This window comes from Hyaena hyaena, unplaced genomic scaffold (assembly GCF_003009895.1).
Source record: "Hyaena hyaena isolate Hyena2069 unplaced genomic scaffold, ASM300989v1 scaffold_80, whole genome shotgun sequence".
NCBI classification, from domain to species: domain Eukaryota; kingdom Metazoa; phylum Chordata; class Mammalia; order Carnivora; family Hyaenidae; genus Hyaena; species Hyaena hyaena.
In genome coordinates this window covers 2,010,436-2,035,627 of record NW_024080712.1, presented here as the reverse complement: position 1 = coordinate 2,035,627, position 25,192 = coordinate 2,010,436, and the positions used below count along the sequence as shown (strand labels likewise).

Below are 25,192 nucleotides of genomic sequence, written 5' to 3'. Positions count from 1 at the left end.
CTTGTGCCCTATGGGATCTCATTCCTTCACTAGANGGGGGGGGGGGGGGGGGGGGGGGGGGGGAATGGCGGTAAGTAACAGCTGCCTGTTATATGTGATGCCGTCTTGAGGACTTCTCCCACATGCACCCATTTTTTGGTGACTCCTTATGAGAAAAGAGAAGGTTAGAAATAGAAGAGGCCCAGATATTAAATACAGCCATATAAAATGGTACAACGGCCCAATATTTGAACTTATCATTTGATACTGCCATTGCTATTGGCGACAACTCACGGTTTCCCTCCCTTTGCTGAGCCATCTGCATAAGGCCCATATTTTCTAGTCTTGAATCTGGCAACTCATGGTTTAGTTAATAGATCCTAACTATGCAAAAAAAATTTTTTTTAATTTTTTAATGTTTTATTTATTTCTAGGAGAGAGAGAGAGAGAGAGACCGTGTGAGCAGGGGAGGGTCAGAGAGAGAGGGAGTCACAGACTCTGAAACAGACTCCGGGCTCTGAGCTGGCAGTCAGCACAGAGCCCGACGCGGGGCTCGAACCCACGAACCGCGAGATCACGACCCAAGCGAAAGTCGGACGCTTAACCGACTAAGCCACCCAGGCGCCCCGCAAAAAATTTTTAAATGTTGACTTACCACTCTTTCTGGGAAGATGGGAGCTCTGTGTTTCTCTTCATGGGTTGTGACGTGCAGATCAGCATCTGAAAAGCAAAGCCAGGTAGTGTCAGAAGGAACTTTAAACAAAGCAGACATTTGGAGCGGTGTTGTTACTTTGCCAGGTAGCACCACCTCCAACACTCTCCCCCGCCTGTGGTGATCAGTGTTCTCCCCAAACAGAGAAAACATTCAAGTTCCTCTCAGTCCTTTAAACTATTAATTCATATCTCATTTCCACCCTGTATTTGAAATACAGATATCTAATCCCGTTGGCCACTACCTGTGAGGCTTTGGGTCAGAAGCCATGTCCGGTTCCTCTTCGATCGACTCGTACAAGATGCTTATAAGTAGCTGATTTGTAAGTGAACAAACCTATCCTATGCTTTCTTCATTTCTTATGGTAGTTGCTGGTTTCTCTTTCCACTTCCACGTGTGAGTAGGTGCCCTGGCCATGAGGGTGAAGCCGTCATGTGCCTTATAAGTAGAGTGGCCATGTGGTTTACTAACCAAGCTGGAACATTCCTTACAGGGATAGGTAGGTTTGAATAATTATGCCATGTCCCCAGCTGCAGAAGGAGACTGATCCAAACAAACTGGGGTGCATGGTAAACGTCCTTAGAGGCCATGTACCCCAGAAAAGGAGCGGTCTAGGGCATTTTGGAGACAGAAGGAAGCAAAGACTCTCACCTATTTCCTTCCTAGTAACTGCACCCAGGGGCCGCCCTGTAACTCAGCAGAGGAGGCCGATGCAGGAAGTTACACTTGGGCAAATAGACAACATCATAGCCACTCATGGGTTACAGCACCCGCGAATTCTGTAGTTTCCTTCGGAGGCTGGGAAAGAGTCTGTTGGACCCAGAACGCATGGCAGACGCCATCCAGGCAGAGCCTAGGAAGATAATCTGAAGGCAGTGCTCTCTCTGGCCTTTCTTCCTGCTTCTTCCCAGGGAGTTAGGGTACGATCAGAGCTAGAATCTGGCCTGCTGGGTAATGATGCCAGATCATGAACAGAATAAGTAGGGGACATAACTAATGCTGTAAAGAAACATTATTCCTTAGTCCCTTACAGTGGAGGGAGGATCCATAGACAATGATTTCTATATAGTTCATTAAATCACTATCATCAGTGAGTATAAAGGACAATGTGGTATACTTAAGATTGATAAATGTTCGTTGTGAAGTCTCATTAAGATGGAGAACACAATGAACATGTATTCATTGATTTTGTTGCCAAATTACTTGTAATACCATCGATGCGACTGTCCACTGCGAATACTATCATGGAATGAATTTGAATAATAACTCATGTCCTTGTGTGTCTTACAGTTCATGAAGTGGTGTCACACCGCTGATCTCATTCAGTTCGTTCAAGTTATTATCTAAGCATGTTTTGTCCAGGCTGGTGAAACCGTTCCCAGAATAAGTTCTCCTTTTTAGTTTATTAGCAACTTAATATTGGTAAACAAGGATAAACATCTAAAATACGTGGGACTGTCTCCCATAAGTATCCTGGGACACTTATGTGATGGGACCCCATATGGGTACAAGCAGGAAACAACTAATTCTTTCCCTCTGTTAGCCCTTCAAACCCACTGGGGGGCGGGGGGGGGGGCTTTCTTTTCTATCCCCAGATAAAGCCTCACAGATTTCCTTAGGAATATAACTCTGGATAGAATCCGATTGCACTTAAGGCAAACCCTTCACTACCTTCTGTGATGTTAGTAAGAAATCAATAAACATGTACCGAAATGGCAAATCCTTTAAATATGCCTTTTAAAATTTGGCTGTCCATCATTTTGATATATATGGTATATAAATTTGATCCTTTGGCATATTTTTTTTTAAAAGAATGGTGGCTTTTGGTTTATTAGGTTATGAACCACGGTGATATGGAATGAATTAAACGGCTCCTTGCTGCGTTCGTGATTCCAATTTAAAAAAGTTATTTCTCATGAAATGAAAGGGTGCCCGATGTTAATGTTGTTATTATCTTGACGAACGTGACTCCGTCGACCCTAGAGTTAGACTTCATCTGCCCGCTAGCATTTTCGAGGCTGGATTTTCATGATCTCGACCCAATGTGGCACCTCTTGTTTTCCCGAACTTGGTGAGCAATTCTGGAACTTGGCAGATTTGCCTAATGGGGCACCATCCACCCAGGGTGCAGCCCAACCAAAGGGTCACATTACATGCTTCCCAGAGGGTACATCCTGGGGCCGCTTTGCAGCTCTGCTGACAGCACAGGAACTTTCCATCCACGAAGAACCCACTGTGGTACTTGATCAGCAGGTGGGGGTTGCCCTTTATCTCTGTGGAACAGGCAGGAAGAAAACACAGCATGAGCAAACGTTGGCCCGAAAGAAGAAACACGCTCAGCAAGTGCTGTTATCACAGAACAATGAAAACCTTATTTTGCCAGCAACCAGGGTAAGAGCAAATGGTTCCCCAAGGATATATCTTTCACTCAGAAGTTAACAAGCCAAAAAAAACAAACAACAACAACAAAAAAAACCCAAAAACTTGAACCTGGCATATAGTGAGGAAAATACAATAACTTCTATCAGTCTTACCCCAAAACTAGGAAATGTATCTACAGATCAACTTGGTGACCTAGGGTGTTAGAAATACCTCCGTAAAGGTAGTGAGGGGGTTATGGTACATGGTGTTCTCTTGTTGTAGACGGAAGCTGGAGGATAGGACCAAATCTTAGCAAGGAGGGAAGAAGGTTCTAATGAACATGTACTTCCCCCCACTCTTCATTTTGAAACATTTCAAACATGCAGATGAGTTTGAGGACTGGTACAATGGATGTCCATATGCCCTTCACCCAGGTTCATCAATTTTTAACTGTTTGCCACCTTTGCTTTATCTTTCTCGCTGTACATACACATTATTATCATTAAAAACGTTTATTATGTTTTGTTAACCATTTGAGAATACGCTGCAGATATCATGGCCTAAAAAATATCACCCATAAATACTTCAGCAGGTAACTTCTGTTAGCAGGGGCAGTCTCTTACATGACCACAATACAATTATCAAGTTCAGGAAGCTTAACGTGACACAAGACTATTACTGACTATTTTATATTCAATATTGTTCCAACTGTCCCAATAATACCCTTTATAGTTATTCACTAGTTTTCCTTGATCTGGAACCATCCCTTATCCCTGCTTTGTCTTTCATGACTTTGACTCGTTTACACTACAGAAGAGATGGTTTGTGGGGCTACTTTTCTAGGAATATGTGCATATTAAAATATATATATATGGGAGTAGGGCAATGTTTAATCCAAAGAAGTGAAATTCTAATACTGGAGTAGGATACCATGTCTACACCATATTAGCCTCTCTCGAAACACAGCAGAGAAACCCACAGGGCCTTAGTAGAGAACAGTTCGAGAAGGGTCTCTAGGCGGGGAGGGCTGCTGCTACACGGGACTTTAATCCTTTTCCTCTTGATTTTACATTCATCTTAAGGATTCCTTATTTGCTGCGAGTTCTGCCTCCTGCTTTAGAACCCTGATTCAAGGAAGTGTTTGGAGATCATCCAGGCTTTATGTATCCAATCTTTATGCAGCCAGTACAGAGTTTGGCTCAGAGTAGGTGTCTCAGTGAACAGTGGGCTTTAGTGTCATCCATCATTCCCCTAGTTTAGCTCGGCTCAGCTCAGCTTAGCTGAAAGCACTGGCATTAAAAAAAAAAACACAAAAAAAAAAAAACAAAAAACTTTACTAAATATTAATGGGAACTAAAGGGAAATTATTACAGAAGTCATGAAAAGCAAAAGGGGTTACGATTACAATACACTAGGGGTGCCTGGGCGGCTCAGTCGGTTAAGCATCGGACTCTTGATTTCGGCTTAGGTCATGATCTCACGGTCATGGGATCGAGCCCTGGGTTGCGCTCCACGCTGAGCATGGAGCCTGCTTGGGATTCTGTGTCTCCCTCTCGCTCTGCCCCTCCCCTACACTTGTGCGCTCTCTCCCTCTCTCTCTCTCTTTCTCTCTCAAAATAAATAAATAAACATTAAAAAATAAGATTGCCACACACTGGTTTCTGACCTTGGTCCCAAATGGCCATTGCAATTCCTTGGGCACATTACTTGCCTTCATGCTCTCCAAGCTCTTGCTGCCCCCACCCCCACCTCCCGGGGCCAGGATTCCTGTTATTTCCTACTGCACGAATTTCATTTCCTGGGTAACTGACTCTTTTCCAACAGAGCCCAAAAGTCCATGGTGTGACAATCCCACCGTTTAATAATGACAAGAAGAGGAACTCATGCACGTTAACATGTACATAGGAGTTTCCATACTTCCCCTCACATGTATCGTTTTGTTGAAGCTACTCAACAGCCTTGCAGACATCTGTTCTTGTCCTGACATTTACAGAGACAGGTCCGCTGAGGGGCAGGGAGGTGCTGTACTCGCTCAAATTCACAGGCCTAGCAAGTAGCATACCTGAGACTCAGCCCCAAGCCTTTTCTACTGGGGTCCGATGCACAGACACCAGTTCCCCTGGTACCCCTCTTCCGTTTTCATTTTTTGCAAAGGACATGCTTTCTTCACATCTGGTCAGCTGAATTCAGAACCGTGGTGGCTGACGCTCCCTGAGTCCCCACTCAGTCAGCCAAACCTCCCGACTATAGGTTACCATCTGGAAAATTCTAAGTCTCCAGCGCCACCTCGGTTTACAGTGCCTGAGCTAAATACTAGACAAGAAGACTTCATAGGGGAGAGCATTTATGTGAAGAAACTTCTTTGTTTTCCTGTGGCCGGTTGGCCAGCCTGACAGCTGATACCATCCTCCTCTCTTGTTTCCTTCAACCAGACGGCCAGTGTCACCCACTTGCTCTTCCTGTTTTCCAGCATAAAGGCTGGAAAGCCCAGATACCGTCTTCCAGCCTCCCTTGCACATAGAGATGGCCGCTAGACACAGTTCTGGCCAGTAAGACACACGCAGCAGTTTGCAGGGGACGCTTCTAGAAAAGCTCAGAGCCTCCCCGAACCTTTCCCAGGTGGCAGAGCAGAAAGCTAGGAGGGGCCAGGGTCTCCACCGGACTTGCCTGGGCTGCTGCACCGGCCCTGGGCCATTTCCCTCTGGACTTATTAACCGTGTGAGGGGAACAGATGTGCGTTTGTCTCAGCAAGCATCCAGTGTCGTCTTCTTCTTTTTTTTTTTTTTAAATGTTTATTTATTTCTTTTGAGAGAAAGAGAGAGGGAGGGAAGGGAGTGGGGAAAGAGAAAATCCCAAGCAGGCTTGACGCTGCCAGCACAGAGCCTGATGCAGGGCTCGAACCCATGAAACATGAGATCACCACCTGAGCCAAAATCATGAGTTGGAGGATTGACTGACTGAGCTACCCACGTGTCCCTGTTTAGTGCCTTTTTACCTGCACCTCCTGGCGTCACTAACTGATACAAATGGCTTACGGTGTGTATGTGGCGGCCTCAGTGACAGTGCCCCCCTGAAGTTCTGTGAGGGGCTGAGATTCACCTTTGTTTCTCTGTCTCTTCTTTCCTTTCTTTTCCATCTGCCTTTACCCGAGCTTCGCATGGCCAAACCCAAAGCTGCCTGCCATATACAGTTCCAGAAGGACCCACAAAGGACTCTAGGACATCACTGATAGCTGCACTCAGAAGGTGTCTACAGAGCAACTACTCCTAGGAAGTCCTCCCACACAAAGGAGATTGAATGGGAAGCAGCATCTCAGACTCCTCCTGGGGGCCCCACTGTAACCACAGGGACTCACGCGCGTGTGTGTGTGTGTAGGATACTCTAGTGTATATGTGAGTCATTCGTTTGTGGCTCACGATCACACAAGGGAAAAAGGAATACGATCTCCCATGTTACAGGTTGGGAAACTGAGATCCAGAGACGTGAGATGGCTTTATTAGGTGACGGAGCAAAGCAGGAAGGACTTGGATATGGATTTGTCTTTCTCTAAGAGGGATGCCCTTCTCACTTCAGCAAGCTGGTAGTGGGCAAAGCGAGGTTTCTCCCCTCCCTGGACCCCTTGACTGTCCAACAGAACAGGTGGCTAAACCCTTTCATGCAAAGGGAAAGTAAGTCCTGTGTGCGGGGGGGGGAACAAAAAGGACATATTTGCACCAAAGTAGAGTCGGTGGTTGTCTAAAGTGGTATAATTTGAAGTATATGGAGAAAGAACCCGCATCTAAAACTTAAATGGATTAGAACAGGACTTCCCCGGGGGCTTAGTACCTGAAATCACACTAATAGCATCATTCATTTGAGTTATAGACCATCCTCACACTATGACCTACCTTTAAAATAAAAATATTACAGGGAAAAATATGACTGCATGAGATTACTAACAATTTTCTCTCTTCTGCCATAGAGCAGCCTGAGAATCCCTGAGTAAAAGCTTCATCAAATCCCCAGTTTTGCCTAGCATTTCGGCCGCCCTGGTCAAAAAGCTGGGATTGGGCCACCGAGTTAGGAGTTCTCCATTATTAGGTATGGGGCACCGGCCATGTCTCTTTAATTCCACTCATCTGAGAAAGGGAGAATAATCCTACCCCTTTCCATAGAGAGGGTTACTTAAGAAAATATATTTTTTTTAATGTTTTATTTATTTCTAGGAGAGAGAGAGAGAGAGAGAGAGAGAGAGAGAGAGACAGCGTGAGCAGGGGAGGGTCAGAGAGAGAGGGAGTCACAGACTGAAACAGGCTCCAGGCTCCGAGCTGGCAGTCAGCACAGAGCCCGACGCGGGGCTCGAACCCACGAACCGCGAGATCATGACCTAAGCGAAAGTCGGACGCTTAACCGACTAAGCCACCCAGGCGCCCCACTTAAGAAAATATTTTACAGCGTACTTGGCACGGTGGTTGGCACGTGGCTGAGTACCTGGTAAGTATTAGATATAACTTTCTGTAAACATCCAAAGTACAGTAGCCACAGGCCCCGCGAGAACCTAGACTTTGCCCTGGTAAAGGCACAGCGGGTGGAGAGCAGGTGGTCTGGCTGCGTTCGCGCCACTGGGAAGGCACAAAAGCCGCTCTGTGCAGGGCAGGAGAGGGAATCCGATCCACAGGCCCCCTCCGGGTAACAATGAGGATGCAAAGCGAGACCGAGCATGGCACGCTGTCTGGGGCTCCTAGGAAAGGCAGCGGACTCTCCCTAGGCAGCGGGTCTTCTTACTGCCATATCGGTCCTGCATTGCGCCTCAGCAGAACTGAATCGGTGGCTCCCTTTTGCGACTTTTCAAAATTACCTTTTTGTAACGCCTTCAACCACTGACTTCGGCTCTCTTCATTTGATGCGTACACGTAGAGAAGCCCGTCTTTATAGACAATCTGGAAAGGAAAAGAGTGGGTTCATTGCGATATAATTGCATCCGTGGTTCACTCCGGGGCAACTGCACGTTTTCTGGGGCCCAAAAGAAATATGCTTATGAGTTTGCTTATGAAATATGCATTAGCTCTGGAATTAGATGAACAAAGTCTAGTTCTTTGTATCCTCCACCCCTCAGTTTGTTTTTTCCCAGACACCTCTACACCTGGGAAAACCACGGTGATGACGCATCTGACCCTTGTGACCACTGAGATCCCGGCGGCCCCAGCATGGATGCCCTGGACCACGGAGAATTATGAAAGTACAAAATGTTAGATATCACAGGTGTCTTAGGAATGTTCTGGTCCACCCATCAACCCATTGCATGATGCTCTTTATAGCCCATTGGAAAATGTTTACCTGCTCTACCCTTAAAAATACCTTCAGGGATGAAATGTCCTTTACTTTCGCGATGCTTGTTTTAAATGTTGGAACATTATAATGTCTTCCCCAGATGGTTCTCTAGTTTATTCCATTTTCTTGAGTAAGTGATACAGACCATTTATTAAATATCCACCAGTTTCTGGGCTCTTTCCTAGATACTCTAAGATTTTAGACGTATTCCAACTCTATGAAATATATATGATTATGCCCACTTTGTAAATAAAGAAACAAACTCAGATAGAGGGTTGAATGTGTTGTCTTTGGTAACACAAATATAAGCCAGGGGGTTAGGAGCCCTGTGCGCCTCCGAATCCTGTGTTCTTTTGAGTGTTCCATGCTTCTGTGATGAGAATATGAAGCATCTTCCATGAGCACACACTCCTCTGGTTTCTTCCAAGTGGGCAACGTTCGCCTTTAAAGTAGGAAGTATGGATTGTTCATCGACCAGGTGATTTTATTTCATTTGTGGCCACAGTTCCCCCTAGCCACTAGCCCTGGTAGCCTGACCATCGGAAGGACAGTCCGTCTGCCTTTAGATCAGAAAGTTAAGTATCAATGATATAATAAAACTCAGGCATGACTCAGATCAGGCCACTTCCAAAGGGCACTGGAGGCACACTTTCTGCACCATGCCATTGCTTAAAATACTTCAGGGTAAAATGCAAGCTCCCTAGAATGCTGTGCGAAGCCTTTCATGATATGGCCCTGCTCGCCTTTCCAGGCTCATGCTCTTCATTCGCTCACAGGGCCGGCTTTATTCCTAAGGACTACTTGGAATTCTCCAAACACGCATACTACTTCACCTACAGAGCCTCAACATCTGCTGTTTCTTTTGTTTCACTGCCCTTCTTGTTTTTGCTGGGCTGAGCACTGGTCTTTCTTAACCTGAGGGTCACTTCCAATAGATAATCTCCCTGACCTTTGGGAGTGAGGAGTGAAGCTTCCGCTTCCTGGGCCACCATGGCCCCTCTACAGACCTTCATCTTAACCCTTGCCCTCGCTGTATTCTAATGCTCTGGAAATGCCTTGGGGACAAGAATGGCATTTGCCTCCTTATAGCGTGTCTGACGCTTTGTAACCCCTTGGAAATGCTTAGTAATGTTTGGTGAAAGATTGTGAGGCCCCAGAGCAAGTCAGGCCACCGTGGCTCATCTTTCTTTCTCTCCCTCTAGGGAAAGCAGATGGGTAGATAGAATTTCAGCAAAATGCCCAGCTTCCACCTGGGGACGTGTCAAGCTTTGCCACGGTCTTCGGCATTTTGCAACATCTTTGGTTATTGGCCATATATTGAGTTCATAATCAAAAATAGTCAAACAGAAGCCATCCGCCCAACAAACCGTTGTCCCTGTCCCTCCCCTTACCTGAAACGGGTACTGTCTCTCCACAGGGGTCTGCTCCTCAAGGTTTACTTTCTCCACACATCTGATTTTCTTAATCTCAATTGATCCTTTTCTGCTGCCTCTTTTCTGAATTAAAAGCCAAAATATAAGATGCCTCGTGCAATACACAATGGCACACAAGGTAACGCGTAAAGTGAAGGTTATTCTAGGAGGGAGAGTGAGAGGTGGGGCGGCTCTGTGAGGATTCTTCCAAGTATTCCATCATGGTCAACATCCAATGGCAATAGAATATGTTCTCAAGTGTGGACCCAAGCTCATATACACCTCCATAAGCAAGTCTTCAAGAAGTACTTAATTTTATTGGATAATCTTGAAACATATTTCCAATCCCCTGCCACGTGCTTGCTTAATCTACTTGGGAAAATCAGAATTTAACTCCAGAGAACATCTTAATTTTGTTTCAATTTTAAGACGGTATTTCAGGATTTCTGCTCTGATAGAATTCTCGGCTGTATAGAAATAGTCTTATTTCCAGCAGAGTGTTAGGGAAGTGTTTCTTATCTTCAGCCCTATTTGGGGCCAGATCGTTCTTTGTTGTGAGGGCTGTTCTAGCACATTATAGGATGTTTCGCAGACTTTTTGGCCTCTACCCACTAGATTCCAGGAGCGCAGTACACCCCCTCCATTATGATAACCAAAAATGTCCCCTGGGGGGCCAAATCCCCCTCTGTTGAGGACCACTGTTCTACAGGGTACAATTTGCTTTAGTAAAGTTAGCCAGTATTTTAAAGCCCTTTATCTTGAATTAATCATACCTCGGTGAAGAAAAGACAATGTGATCAGCGAGGGCAAGTTGATCTTTACTGTGTAAGCTAAGAAACGTGACATCGTTTCATTATAATTAAGCACTTTGTGGAGACTCAAGAGAAGTAAATAGGACAAAAACAACGGAATAATTAGGGTCTCACCATTTTGTCATATTCATAGTAGGAGAGATTGGTTTTGGTTAAAACAAAAAGCCTCTCTTTGTAATTACTTGGCGACATTTTCTTTTTTTGCTGTGACCTTTTGAGAAGAAGTTCTTCTAGAATGGATTTTGTGTCCATATCGTCGTCCTAAACAAAACAAAATAAAATAATGAAAATGAGTGCGTGTAGCACTTAGCTACGTTCTCTTTTAGCCTCCAGAATTTTTAGTCAACTATTTCTCAGTCAGGGATAATATAAATAACATGATTTCTACAGCTTAGATTTAGGATTAGAGAAAACATTTTAACCAAGCAGACTCGCACACACACGTATACCTGCCCTTCCTTCCTACTGCGTTGGCTCTGACTTTTATAAATAACGTTGATTTCTTTACAACATTTTATGTTTCGTACTCATCCCATTTTGGCTCATAAACCCACCATCTTTGCAATGCTCTCCGGATCACCTTATCAAAATCCTCCTTATTCCTTACGCATTCGATAGGCATTTGTTGAATCCAATTGGATATGATCACACTTTGGAGTATTTGAACTCCAGACAGCTCACCATGTCTGAAAGTGATTGATCAACAGATTTCTCTCTGTCAGTGTGACTTTGACCAAATTATCCAAACCACTGTGAGACTCTGATAGCATTGAAAGTGCTACCCACAGTTCTGCTCACGATCAGAGCTTTAACATAAAGGACATGGGTAAGATTTTCAGTATTTCTGAGAACAAAACATTTACAAATGCTACAAATGCCGTCAAAATCAACTTTAAAAAGCTGAAGAAACAATTGGTACCTTACAAACGAAAAATACTCTTGCTTTTCCTTCTGAAACCATGGGAAACATTAAATCTTAAGGTATTTCTTAAAAATAAATGCACTCATTTTCTAGTGCTACTACAACTTGCTTCACCCTCAGTGTGATAGCAGATCTGGTAATGGAAAGTAATGCTTAGAAAACAAAGTAATGTTAAGTAGTGGGCCACAAAAGATCAACTTTCTTAAGTTCTTTGTTTTGGGAAATCACCGGATTATTAGCAGTAAGATGTTCAATAATTTCTAACATTCTTTGCGGATAATCTGCACATCATTAACTTTACTCACCTTACATTGATCAGCACGGGTGTGCTTGTGGGTCCTTAACTCCAGCTCTCAAGGTCTAAGCAAAAGGTTACTGTTCTGAGACACAGGAGCTCATATTCCCTCTGGCCATGCCAGGATCATGGATTACAAAGAAGATATTTGCATCCTCTTTATCACCCTCCACCAGGAAGCACCCACAAAGGCACTCCTCTGTGTGGACGGAGGCGGGTGCCAAGTGAACCTGTCCAGTCGTTAAAGGCCCCTTCTCACTGGCCCAGGGCATGATGGACCCGCCATGACAGGGAAGTGGGAAGGGAGACACATTGAATAAACCACTATCAGGTCCAGCCAGCCTCCCTTTTGACATAGACCACACCGCTCTAGAAACGGGACTCAAAAAGTCAGCGTATGTTCATTATTTATACAGACAAAGCATCTATTTATTAACCCTTCAAATGTTCTCCAAGGGCATCGTTTGATTTAGAGGCAGAAGTAATGGAAATCTTATCCATTGGTCACTTTTTGTTTTGAATATTGTTTTATCTGGAAAGAGAAGTGTAATGCCTTTGGGAAAGTAGAATGGGTTTCTTTTGAGCACAGTGAGTGCTATGGTCACTGGTTTCTTGGTCCCCGGATGCAAAGATGAGGCAGAGGTTGGAGGTAGTAAACCCAGCAGGACCTGGGAAGACATGTGTGCCTACCTTTCACCTTTGCCCTCGTTAGAAACTCTACGCATATGCCTGGTCAGATAAGATTTCTTTTCTTTTCTTTTCTTTTCTCTTTTCTTAGAGAGATAGGGAGAGAGAGGGAGAGCACAGGCGGTGGAGAGGCAGAGAGAGAAGGAGAGAGAGAATCCCAGCCTGGCTCCATGCCTAGTGTGGAGCCTGAGACAGAGCTCAAACCCATGACCCCGAGATCATGATCTGAGCCAAAATCAAAAGTCAGATATTGAACCGACTGAGCCACCCAGGCGTTCCCAGATGAGATTATTTTCTCTACCCAGAGTCTATGGCCGGAAGAGATTTGCTTGAAGAGTTACTGAAACTGTGCAGGGTCTAGTGTTTTTGAGTTAATTCCCCTCTTGGAGAGCCGTACCACACACCGGACATAGCTTTAGGGCACGTTTACCTTTTACATTCCTGCACTAAAATTTTACTAACAAAGCATGAAAAAAACTGAAAACGTTTGTCAAACGTCTTTTGTATCCACAGCTAAAACATGACTCCCCAAAGCAGAATGCAAGTTAAATAGATCTGATGAGTTGAATAGAAAGTTTGCTTTTCAAAAAAAAGAGAAAGTTTCCTTTTCAAAACTTTTTCCAATACTGAATGGACTTGTAACATTAAGAGCACTGTTTTCAAAATGCAAATCGCAGCATCCAAGGTATAAGCAGCCTTTCCCAGCTCTGCGTGACGATACACACACTTTTCTGTTTATAGAACTTTTACATTCATCACATTAAAATTGGGGGAAGGGAAATTTTATCTAAAAAATTAATATGGTGAGCCACAAAAATCATTGAGAAGTGAAATTCACAAAACCGCCTTTCAATATTAAAGGGAAGAAGAATGTGAGCTGGAAAGGAAGGTACTTGGACACACTTTCTGATCAATCTCCAAGGCTTTATGCATGTTGTTGCAGCTGAAGCCATATAATTTGTCGAATTGCAACAAAACCAATCATTCCAAAGTCCTGCCTTTTGTGAATTTTTTGGCTTTCATTTCTAAAATCAGAGGTGATATATGTTTATTCTACAAAATTAAGAACTACAAATAAGCAAAGGGGAAAAAAGCCCGTTAACATCTTGGTGAACATACCTCTAGATTTTTTCGAACACATACGTGTCGTATTTATTTTCACAAAAATGAGTTCACGCTCGGTCAGCTAGGTCTGTAATCTGTCGTTCTCATGTAACACATACCTGGAGCCACGTGTCTTTGGAGACCTTCAAAGTTCGACCCGGCGGCAGGCCCCAGAGCTTCCTAACACCCTCGAATGTAATGTTTCCTCCCTGTATTAGTAAGTCAACAGGCTCAGGCACCACTGTTGACTCAAATGCCTGCCCGACAACTAGCAAACCTGGCTCTGCGTACCCATATTTAGGGGAAATTCAGTTGGGAAGGTTCGAAACACTTTCAAAATGAAATGAGAGCCTAAAGTTAGTCAGTATTAGGCAGAGAAATCTATTTCCGTAGAGGGGCCGGTGGAATGTGGCCGAGCTTTCATGTTACCACCTACATGGAACAGATGCATCAATTTGCTTACCAAATAGCCCAGGCTGCCTATTTCCATAAGCGCATGAAGCTAGCAAGAGATTAAAGTGCAAGGGATGCAAAAACAAAACCCAGAACCCAAAAACCTGGCAGAAACCAACACAGTATTTTCTCTAAGGAAGCCAGCAACCATTATGTAACGTCTACATGAATGACCATGACTTGCAAGCACCATGCTTGTTTAACATTTGTAAAGAAACCGTAGCAGGAGAGTGAGGAGTTCAATTCTGCTGGTCTGTCCAGCACACTTGATTTCGAGTCTGCCGCGGGCCGGACATCGAGTGAGTGGTGCCACAAATGGAGATCAGCCCTCCACCACCCGAGAGATAAGGAGCAGACTTGAGAGAGAGGTTTCATAACTGATTAACGTGCCGGGTGGCCGCAGGGTGGTGGACTCAGAAGTCACGAGGAGCTAATAGGACTGTCGTTTGTGTGCTGTGTCACCCCGACCAAGGCCCTACCCTGCCCTAAACTTTAGCTTTCTGATCTGTAAGAGGAGATGGGTCACAGCTCTGTCGCTTTCTGTGGCTTGAATGAGAAAGCTACGGGAAAGTTCTGGGCGCACTAGGGGCACTGAATAATGATTGAAAAAGCAAAAGGTGGAGGGGCGCCTGGGTGACTCTGTGGTTGAGCGTCTGACTTCGGCTCAGGTCAGGATCTCACGTGTCTTGAGTTCAAGCCCCACATCGGGCCCTCTGCTGTCAGCACAGAGCCGACTTTGGATTCTCTGTCCTCCCCTCTCTCTGCCCTTCTCTCTCAAAAATAGATAAACGTTAAAAAAACAAACAAACCCAGAAAAAGGTGGAAAGAAACAGCTCAAGTGATAGAGCAGAGTCCATGTTCTCTTTGCCCTGAAAAGCCTGAGGAAGGAAAGCTGTTTCTTTTTCTCAAGACAATCAAGAAAGACATTATGGAAGGGAGGCATTAGAACCAGACCTTGAAGGATATGAGTGATTGAATCCTAGCTCACAAGAAGGAGAGCTTGCCCTACGCCAGGCACTGTTTAAAGCAGCTTAAAAATATGCATTTGTTTACCCTGTAGAATAGGCCAGACACCTCCATCCTATGGGGTATGTCCTAATTCAGGCCCCCTATGGGCTGGTTAGGAAAAAAGCAAAAAGTGATGAATCCTTGTCCTAAAACTTTATGCGGAACTAGTAACCCATAGCAGCGCTTAGGTGACGCAGGTTGGTGTGCGCAAAAGGACCGAGCTTGTGGGTTCAAATCCCTGCTCCGTCTCTGTGCAACCTGGCCTGTTACTTAACCCTGCTAAACCCCAGCTTCCCCATCTGTAAAGAGACTAAAACAATAACCAAAGGGTTATGAGGAGTCCAGAGAAAATGGCGGTACAATGCCTAGCAGGCTAGTAGATATTCCCAAACTCCATACCCCTTCCCCTCATCACTCCATAGGTAAATTAAAAAAAAAAAAAAAAAAAAAAAAAAACCATAGGAAAGGTTAGACACTGAAGAGAATGAAATGACCCTCAACGGTAAAATTTCGGTTCTCATCTCCCTTCACCAGATCCTGGGAATAGGAGATCATGAGAGGCAGGAACATACCTCGGGTGTTCACTGGTCAGCAAGCACCTGCCCCGTGCGTCTGTTACAAGCCTTCGCCCCTGGGGCTGGTCACCTTAGAATCAAGTTGAACCAACCCCTTACTGACTGTGTATTTGTGCCACTGGGTTTCTCACAAATCAGCACGTGGACGTTACTCCAAACGTGGTCCATGGGCTGGCAGTATCAGCTTCATCCGGGGGGCTTGTTAGAAGTGCAGACTCGCGGTTTCCCCCCACCCCAGACCTAGTGCATCAGAATGTACATTTTAGCAAGATCCCCAGGTGCTTCCTGTGCTCATGAGAATTTGGAAAGCACTGACCGAGACCAGGTTACACTGTACTACTTTTTAATTCCGGTGAAATTCTCACGGTCCACAAGGACTTGCAAAATTGTCTGGCTGTGGTGCAACTGAAAGGTTCACCTCTTCCCATTCTTCCATCTCCATCTAAAATGCCCCCAAGGCCCAGAGTTCGGGAGACCTCGGGAACCTGAGAACAGATATTTGTAGTTCAAGTAACATCATAAAAACACAGACAAATGAAAGAAGGTATGACTACCATTTCTGTCTTTTCGGAAGCAGTTAAGAAGCCAATATGCAAAGTCACAGAAGTGCAATGCGCACAGAGCACTACGGAGAAAGCCACAGAGCTAGCTGGAGCTGACCGTGAAATATACACAACCTGAGAGCCTCCCCCGACGAGAGTTTGAACGAGGGGGGAGTTTATAGTAAATCTACAGCAGGCCTCCAAACCGCGAGGTCTCATCCAAAGTCCCTGGGGGAGTCCTGACAATTTCACATTCATTGTCCTGAACTGATCTGCCTGTAGGATACGACATTGCGTAGGCACCCGCACGAAACGCACCATTTTGGCCGGATCCGCGCCGGGGTCCACCGCGGTGAGGCTAATGTGCTCTTGCAGGAAAACGGCCCGGGCTGCCCTCCTTCCAGCGGCAGCGAATTGTCTCACATTTTCCCGGCTGCTGGGTCAGAAATGGCTACATTACTCAGTGCCCCCAAAGCGTTTATTGTCCTGCGAGGGCCTTACACAATCCCACAGGAAACCACGCTCAGCACTTAGCCAACACTTGTTGATCTGATTGAACGCAACACAAACGGAGACAAAAGCATTTCTCAAAAAGGTTCCAATTTTGATAACTACAGCTCCCGCTTTTCCCAGGCGGCTCCCGGGTACGTGTGATAACCCTGCCTTTGTTTATAGAGCTCTGTGCTGGAAAGGACAAGGAAATGTCTCGGCAAAGCCCCGCTTCTGACGCTGACTTCTCTCCAGAATCAGGAAACCATGGGTAACGCCAAAGTGCACAGAGAAAAAGCAATGAGAACTCTAAGTCGATGCTGGGGAGAGGGGAGGCTGGAGCCCACGAGACAGAGAAAGGACAGTTAATATGACCCAAAAGGAGCACATTTCCGCACCTTAAGTTATTAAGAAATCCAGAAGCGGAAAAGAGCTCGGTTTGGCCAATGGACCACGCACCAAGATTGCAATGAAAAATCGTGATTGTCGTCCGACATCACTGTGACAATACCGCCGCTTTTGGCTTTCCTCATTCCAGCCTTTTCTCTGGGGCACGCCGACTGGTCACATGACATATATCTAGTGGGTTCCTTTAGGCTCTCCTACCAACGGCCGAAAACCTCGCCATCCTTCTGGCATTGCGTTGACAACCGTACTAACTTATACTTGCTTGGCTGCTCTGATTTGGAAACGTCCACGGTATGACGAAATCGTGGGGTGGCAGACGAGAGTGAAGCTGCTGACTTTCAAAGAGGTATTCCTCTGAGTGGACACGGGATTAGTGTCATTGCCGTTCCCTCGTCATTCGGTCGGGTCCTCTTGAGAACCTGGGGTGGGCTCAGAGTTTTGTAAGGGGCTGGGGACAGGGGCACATGGAGCAGAGGCAGCCCACACCTTCAGGGGGAACCCCCAAGTAAAGGTTCAATTACAGCGGAGGGGGTGAAAAATAGTTCGCAAAGGTAGTGCTAATGTTTCTGTTTGAAACTGGAATGGGGGAGGGGCCAAGAGTCCTTCAGAAGAATTCAAAAGAGGGGGGCTTACACGCCGAGAGCATCCCTGATGGGTCCCGAATGGCTCTGCGGGGTGAAGCAGGGTACCCCGTGGCACAGCGACTTGGCCAAACAAATGAATCCCACACTCTGCTAATTGACTTCCTTTCCCACACGGCAACGCGGTAACATGGCAGAAGATCAATTCTGGAATAAAAAGCAAATTTAGGGGAGGGGCAGAGGGAGGTCGTAGAACCCTGGGCGCAATCTCTTCGGACCCCCATCCCCTCTTGGGCCTTTGAAACCCTCTGGGGCAGTTGTAGGGAGTGGTTTCCTCTGAGTCAAATGTTGTGGATTTATTGACTTCTATTCATTCGCTTCCTCTGCCACCTCTCCCAAACCTTTCTTTGGCTTTGTATTTGCCCCTGTCTTTAGTTTAATCCTGACTTGTTGTGGCAACCTGCTGTTTCCTTTAAAAAAAACTCATTTGTGTGTCGTGGCGGTAAACACCGTCTATATGCTCCTGATTCCAAGTTTCAGCATTTGGTGCCTTCCCCTGCTTGGCAAACCGTCACAGACATCTGCCTGGTTCGTTTCCTCATCTCAGGCTCTACTTCGAATGGCATCTTCCTAATGAGTCTTTGTTTAGTTTCGTTTTTTTTTTTTTTAATATTTTTATTTACTTCTAGGAGAGAGAGAGAGAGAGAGACAGCGTGAGCAGGGGAGGGTCAGAGAGAGAGGGAGATACAGACTCTGAAATAGGCTCCAGGCTCTGAGCTGGCAGTCAGCACAGAGCCCGACACGGGGCCCGAACCCACGAACCGCGAGATCATGACCTAAGCGAAAGTCGAAAGTCGGACGCTTAACCGACTAAGCCACCCAGGCGCCCCGTGAGCCTTTGTTTAGTACTACAGCCTCCCTCCACCCGGCACTGTGAATCTCCCTCACTCTGCTCTCCTTTGTCTTTTCCCACAGCACTTAACACCTGCCACACGATTTATTTATTACCTTTAATGTCTGTCTCTCCTCGCTAAAGAGTAAGCCTCCAAGGGCTCCAATAGTGTCTCTCTACAGCCTGAGCTTTCCCCCATGGAATCTCTTCAGTGGGGCTGTCACCCCATCACCTCCTGCATGTACTCCTCTGGTGCTAAACTGATCGGCATGGAGGTTGGGATCCGATGTGAATGGTTTACGCTTACTGGGATGGAAGATTAATGTATCGCCTCTCCCAGAGATGCTTGCCTAGTAAATCTCACCCTCCGTGGTGGAAAAAATAGCCTCAGTCCTTATGAGAGGAGATGGGGGTGGGGCGCCCGGGTGGCTTAGTCGGTTAAGCGTCCGACTTTCGCTTAGGTCATGATCTCGCGGTTCGTGGGTTCGAGCCCCGCGTCGGGCTCTGTGCTGACTGCCAGCTCAGAGCCTGGAGCCTGTTACGGAGTCTGTGACTCCCTCTCTCTCTGACCCTCCCCTGCTCACGCTGTCTCTCTCTCTCCTAGAAATAAATAAAACATTAAAAAAAATTTTTAAAAAAGGAGATGGGGGGTGGAGGTGGACATGAAGAGGCTTGTTGTTTCTTTTTGTTAGGACCTTTCCTGATACCTATGAAATCTTTACATAGCCTGTTGCCATTCTATCAATTTTACTCCCATTTTTCAGGGGAAGGTAAGGTTTTGGGGGCTAAGATGGGGTTGGTAAACTACGACCACCAGCTGCTTTTGTAAGTACAATGCATCGGAACCCAGCCATGACTGTTTGCTGTGTATCGTGCGCAGCTGCTTAGTTGAGTAGTTGCATCAGAGACCATGCGCCTGCGAAGTCTCAGATATTTCCTACCTGGTCTTCGCAGAAAAAAATTGCCAACTCATGCTCTAGAAGAATCTTGCCAGCTGTGGAAGTGACCTAATCGCTTAGCATTAAGTTCAACCGCTCAGTTCAACAGACATTCGCTGAATTGTGTTAGGTACAAGGGGCCAGAGTTGGACGTGAAGAAAGTAGGCGAAGGAGGTATCTTTACGGGACCTTTCCAGCCACGGGTCCCACTTTCATTCAAATTATTTGTCCCAAAATTTTACCATGAGAAATTTCAAAACACAGAAAAGCTAAAAGAATTGTACCACAGACACCCGTACACCACCATCTAGATTCTACAATTACATTTCACTATATTTGCTTTGTCCTAGATCTGTTTATCCATCTCTCTCTCTCCATCCATCAATCTGCCTTACCAGCGTTACAACTGCTACTGCTATCATTCTCGCTGCTGTTATTTTCTGGTGCTTGCAAAGTGAGTTGCATCAGTACACCTCATCCATAAACCTCTCAGCATACATAACATTAGCTAGATTCGAGGTAAATTCAAATTAGCCTTTTATTTTCACCCCAATGCTGGAAACTGAAAAACGGTATCGAGGTAACAGAGGTGAGCGTCAGGGGAATCATTCACTTAAATTTCTCCACTTCCCTGGTTCAGAGATGAACCCTCTCAGGGCCAAGAGCATTTTGCTTGTGATGAATTCTAGGACATTTCTGTGGCTCGAAAGAGAGGGTCATAAGCTGTCCTTTTCCGGAACGCTGCCAAAAACCCATGGGAAAGATGGAAACACAGGGATGAGTTGCATGCAGCGGTTGATCACACGTAGCTTCTGGGTCAGACGCGGTCTGTGGAGATTGTTCTCGCGAGGGTGGAAGTGAGAATCGCATATACTCATCTTTGCTGGATGGATTTGCATGTCCTCAACCGGCAGCACGTTAATGACCTTCATAAACTAATGTTTACAAAACAGTTAGTGTCTGATTTGGAGCCAGTCGATTTCCTGGGTTCAGCGAATCTGAATCCCTAATTTGCAATATTCCAAAGAGGCTTGTCATTGAATGAACAGCCGCTCTCGAGCCCTGGGAGGCAAATTAGCAAAACCTGACCAATCTGCGAGAAAGAATTTCTGAGCTGAGTGCAAGAAGGAGAAAAAAAACCAAACAAACATTGGAAACGATGAAATACATAAGATGTCCATGTATTTCTATACAGTATATCTTGGCGAAGAAAATCAGTAAGTCATACAAAAGAAGAAAATAAAATTTTTTGAGAAAAAAGGTCAAGTAAAATGTGTTGACCACGTGGGTGTCTTTAAAGATTATAACGGTGTTATTTAGAATCACTTAGGGAAGGCTTCCTTCGTTGTCATATCGGCATAGGGTTTTCTTTATGCTTCCCAGGACTCCGAGGGCCATTGATAGCGCAGCTACACACTCACACTTCCAGCTGCCTGGTTGACATCTCCATCTGGATGGCAAATAACAGCAGGGAAAAGAGCGCAAAGCTCTACGTAGAGGGTGACACTTCTCATCTCCAAAATGCCCCCCCCCCCGCTAGTGAAACGTTACATGTCCCTTATTCCATTTGTAAAAATCGGCCCCTCTCTCACCTTTGTTCTTCAGTTTAGGTCCTTCTAGCTTTTTAGCCTTGCTCTTTTCTTCCACAGGGTCCGCGAACCGAGTTTCCTGCCTTGTCTGGATAATGCAAGCCCTTGGGCTTCGTTTCCGCCCATGGCTGACCTCTCAAAGGCCAGCAAAAAGGAAAGCTCTCGCTGCTGGGACAGTTTCGGAGGTGGAGGGCATTCTGAGTCCCAGAGGAAGCTTTGAAAAAGTGATAAACCGAAAACATCCCCCAAAGTATTGCAAATCTACTCCGGAAGTGGATAAAAATGTGCAGGGAAGGCGTTCCCTCCCGCCTGCTTTTATTGCAAAGCTCACCTTGTAAATGCTACTTGAAAGAGAGGAGACTTTCGGGACACCTGACCTCCAGAGGTTACTGCTATGGCTGGTGGCATGCAACTTTTAATCTCTCAGGTCACGTTTAATAATTGCTTTACCTGGGGCGCCTGGGTGGCTCAGTGGGTTAAGCATCCGACTTCAGCTCAGGTCATGATCTCATGGTTCGTGAGTTCGGGCCCTGCATCAGGCTTTCTGCTATCAGCCCAGAACCTGCTTCAGATTCTCTCTATCCCTCTCTCTCTGCCCCTCCTTTGCTCATTTTCTCTCGCTTTCTCTCAAAATAAATAAATAAACTTTAAAAAAATTATTTTTCTTGCTGGATGGCTGGTCACCTTGGTAATAACATTTAAATGGACACATCCACTTTCCAGAAGGGTAAATATTTGTAAGCGTGTTTCTTTAGCCCCAAGAGCTTTGAAAACCCAACTCATCTCTCCTCTCGCATAAAAGTATGTTTTCCAGTTATCTATTCTCACGGAACAAATGACCTGGAAGCTGAGTGGCTTAAACCGCTGTTTTTATTTGCTCACGATTCTGCAGGTCTGGAAGTTGGGAAGGATGCAGTTGGGTGTTCCTGTTTTACCCGCGTGGCATGGGCTTTTCCCGGAAACGTGGTCCCAGAGCCATCGCTCTTCTCACGGGGCAGCTGTTCCCAGAAGGCAGGAAGCAGAAGCCTCCAGACCATTTCAGAGCCACGCCCAGAACCAGCTCAGTGTCCCTTGCACCATATTGCATTGGTCAAAGCGACCACAAGCCCTACCTAGGCTCAGGAGGGAGGAAAGGAAGACCCACCTGTGATGGGGGAGTGATCAAAGTCACACTGCGGAAGGCATGTCTAACGGGATATACCGTTGGAGCTCTCACAGGAAAATAGAATCTTCCAAAAAATGATACACGGTGAGTCGAATCAACAAATGTGTGGCTGTGATTGATGCAGGCTGGCTGAGTCCGAGGACCCAGCGGGGTCCCATTGGACCGGCCAACAAGGTCCCCGGCTGCACGCAGGATGGAAATCAAACACAAGCCAAGAGGAAGTGAGAGCAGAGTTTACAGAAGGCCTAGAGAGAGTACACGTAGAGACCGAGCGGTTGGGAGACTCTGAAAGGAAAGGAGAGATAGTCTCGTCTTTGCTTGGGGTCTGGGGTTCTTATCGAAGACAGTGGTCTGGGGTATGTGTCCCGTCAGGCATGCAGGACCAGGTCAGAACCAGGACTTACGCTCAGGTGGCCTCCATAAGTCACTTGTGCCTTAGAGCCAGGGGTCTTGGCTTCAAAGTGTCTGGGATCGGTGGTCTTGGGAATCGTTCATGATGACCCACCCGGTAACACCTTAGATGTCACCTATCATGCTGGAAGGCTCCAAAGAAATCGTTAACTCCTGGGAGCCCGGCCCAGCAAGATGGCGCTGGCCACATTGCTGCGCCCCTTCTCCAAGCTGCTGGCTGGGGCCAGGCTCCCAGGTGGCTCTACAGCGCAGTGGGGGGCCACCGCAGGACAGACCTGACTGGTCGAGCGTCGGGCCGACCCTGGGCATCTCCATGTTCTTGTGGATCTACCTCATCAAACAACATCATAAAGACGTTTTAGAGTATAAAAGAAGACATGCATTGGAATGAACTACTGAAATACTAAGACAATATGCCTCACGTAGTGATGATACCAGTTCCTTTGGATTCCCCAATCCGTCGAGCTGCGAACGGGAAAGAAAAAGCTATATGTGAATGTATGTCAAGTCAGCATTAATGTTTTGCATCATTGAATGAAAAAAATAGAAATACTTCTGTGTCCTTCAGATTAAAAAAAAAAAAAGAAGAATTAGAAATCGTTAACTCCTTGGCTTTTACGAGGAGGACATATGTGAAGGCACGTGTAAGGCCTGGGTGCAGGTCCTAGCAAAAATAGAAGCATGAAAAGGAAACCTTCAGTTTCCCTGTCTCATATTGATTACCACGTGGAACGTTGCACCCAGACTTGAGGGGAAGGCTTCCCAAAGGGAGGGACATGGAAACTGAGAGCTGAAAGATGAATGGGGATGAGCCAGATCCAGGAGAGAGAAAGTTGCAGACAGAGGCACAGCCCGCCAGCAAGTGGGAGAATGCACATTCCAGAGCCTGAAAGAAGTCAGCATGGCGGAAAGAGGAAGTGCCTATGTGTGTGTGTGCGCGCGTGTGCACGTGCGTGTGTGCCCTTGAGCAAGTGTCCGCATACCGAGGGTGAGGCGGGATTAAAGACATCACAGGGCCTTCTCTTGAGGGCCATGAAGGTTTTAGGCAGTTATTTCATTCCCCTGGGACATGGATGGTGGACCGGCCAGCGGCAAGCCTAAAGGAGGGGAGAGAGGAGTGGCTGTCAGATAGGATGACAATCGTATTTAAGAGATACTAGGAGGGGAATCCACGGGATGTCAAAATGGAAGAGAGATGGGGATAGCTTGAGTTTCAGGTCAGGCAGTTGACCATGTTGAAATTTTTGGTAGCGGGTACAGAAGCATTTAGTAAAGACTGCAAAGAGCCAGACAGAGTCCATACTTCTATTTTATTTGGAGACCGTGTCAGAAGTCAGTATAATGATGATAAGTAATAGTGCTTTATTATTTCATGGTACTTTTAATACTCATATTATCTCAGTTAGCCTTGAATCATAGCAAGGAGGAGAGGAAGGATTTGGGTTCCACTGACATGTAAGGAATCTGGTCTGGGTGGCTCAGTTGGGTAAGCTTCCGACTTGATTCCGGCTCAGGCTGTGATCTCACAGTTCATGAGTTCAAGCCCCACATCAGGCTCTGCACTGATAGTGATACTGCTTGGGATTCTTCCTCTCTCTCTGCCCCTCCTCTGCTTGCACTCTCTGTCTCTCAAAATACATTAAAAAAAAAAAAAAAAAGGAATCCTGGGGAAAGTCCATGTTCCTCTACTAACCTGTTCTTTTAGAGCAGGGGTCTGCAAACTAGGCTTGCAGCCAAGTCTGGCCCACTCACTACTCAGCTTTTATAGCCTGCGAGCAAAGAGCAGTTTTTACATTTTTAAGTAAGTGGTCGAAATTAAAAAAAAATCAAGAGACTGATGTTTCATGACAGGTGAAAATTACATGAAATTCAAATTTCTGTATTGTAGGGGCAAGTCATGTTAAGATGTGCCACTTTGGCATGAAGACGATTGTGAGTTAAAAGAGATCAAAATCCAGCAGATTCAGGAAAAGTGCTTTCCCTCCCCTTCAACTGCCTACATTTACAGTGGAAAGGAGAGCCTGTGTCTGGAAGGGAGCTCTTAACAGAGATTCCTCTTTACCTAAGAGACTGATGTGCATAGCAGGACAGCCTCTGTTTTCCAAACGTCTCCACCCACCTTCCTGCAGATGGTCCCTACCCCTGTCCTGAGCTCAGGAGGCCAGAAAGTCCCACCTTGCCTGTCTTTGGAGTTTCATAGCTGTGTGAATTCCCCGTACTTCCAGAATTAAATGTGATTTTCTCCTGTTAATTTGTCTCCTGTCACCTTGACGCTTAGTCCAGCTAGAAGGACCTTGAAAGGCAGATGAAACCCTTCCTCCCCAACAGTAGCCATAATTGAAGTTTGTTACTGAAACAGCCACACCCGCTTACTTACAGGTTGTCTAGGGGTGGTTTGTTGCTACCCAGGCGACCTTGCAGCAGTCTTCACAGAGACCACAGGTGGCCTGCGAACTGGAAAGCACTTACCATCTGGCCCTTTGCAAAGTTTTCTGGCCCCTGTTTTAGAAGTGCCACTTTCTTTCTTTCTTTTTTTTTTTTAATATT

General features: G+C 45.9%; 1 protein-coding gene and 1 pseudogene across 4 annotated transcripts in view; one reads left to right on the top strand and one right to left on the bottom strand.

Annotated features, from left to right (window-relative positions):
• The window catches only part of BMX (BMX non-receptor tyrosine kinase), a 50,572-nt gene extending 33,963 nt beyond the window's left edge, over positions 1–16,609 (bottom strand). For all 4 annotated transcript variants that reach the window (XR_005528685.1, XM_039233955.1, XM_039233957.1 and 1 more), the window contains exons 1-6: positions 16,491–16,609; positions 10,701–10,847; positions 9,754–9,858; positions 7,890–7,971; positions 2,845–2,964; positions 635–699 (exon numbers count right to left, since the gene is read on the bottom strand). Coding sequence is in view for 3 of the 4 variants with exons in the window: in XM_039233955.1 (XP_039089886.1) it covers positions 635–699; positions 2,845–2,964; positions 7,890–7,971; positions 9,754–9,858; positions 10,701–10,847; positions 16,491–16,493 (522 nt within the window). In the remaining variant the exon portion in view is untranslated. The remainder of the gene's footprint in view (positions 1–634; positions 700–2,844; positions 2,965–7,889; positions 7,972–9,753; positions 9,859–10,700; positions 10,848–16,490) is intronic.
• A 6,210-nt stretch (positions 16,610–22,819) lies between these two features.
• LOC120232887 lies at positions 22,820–23,036 on the top strand (annotated as a pseudogene).
• The last annotated feature ends 2,156 nt before the right edge of the window (positions 23,037–25,192 follow it).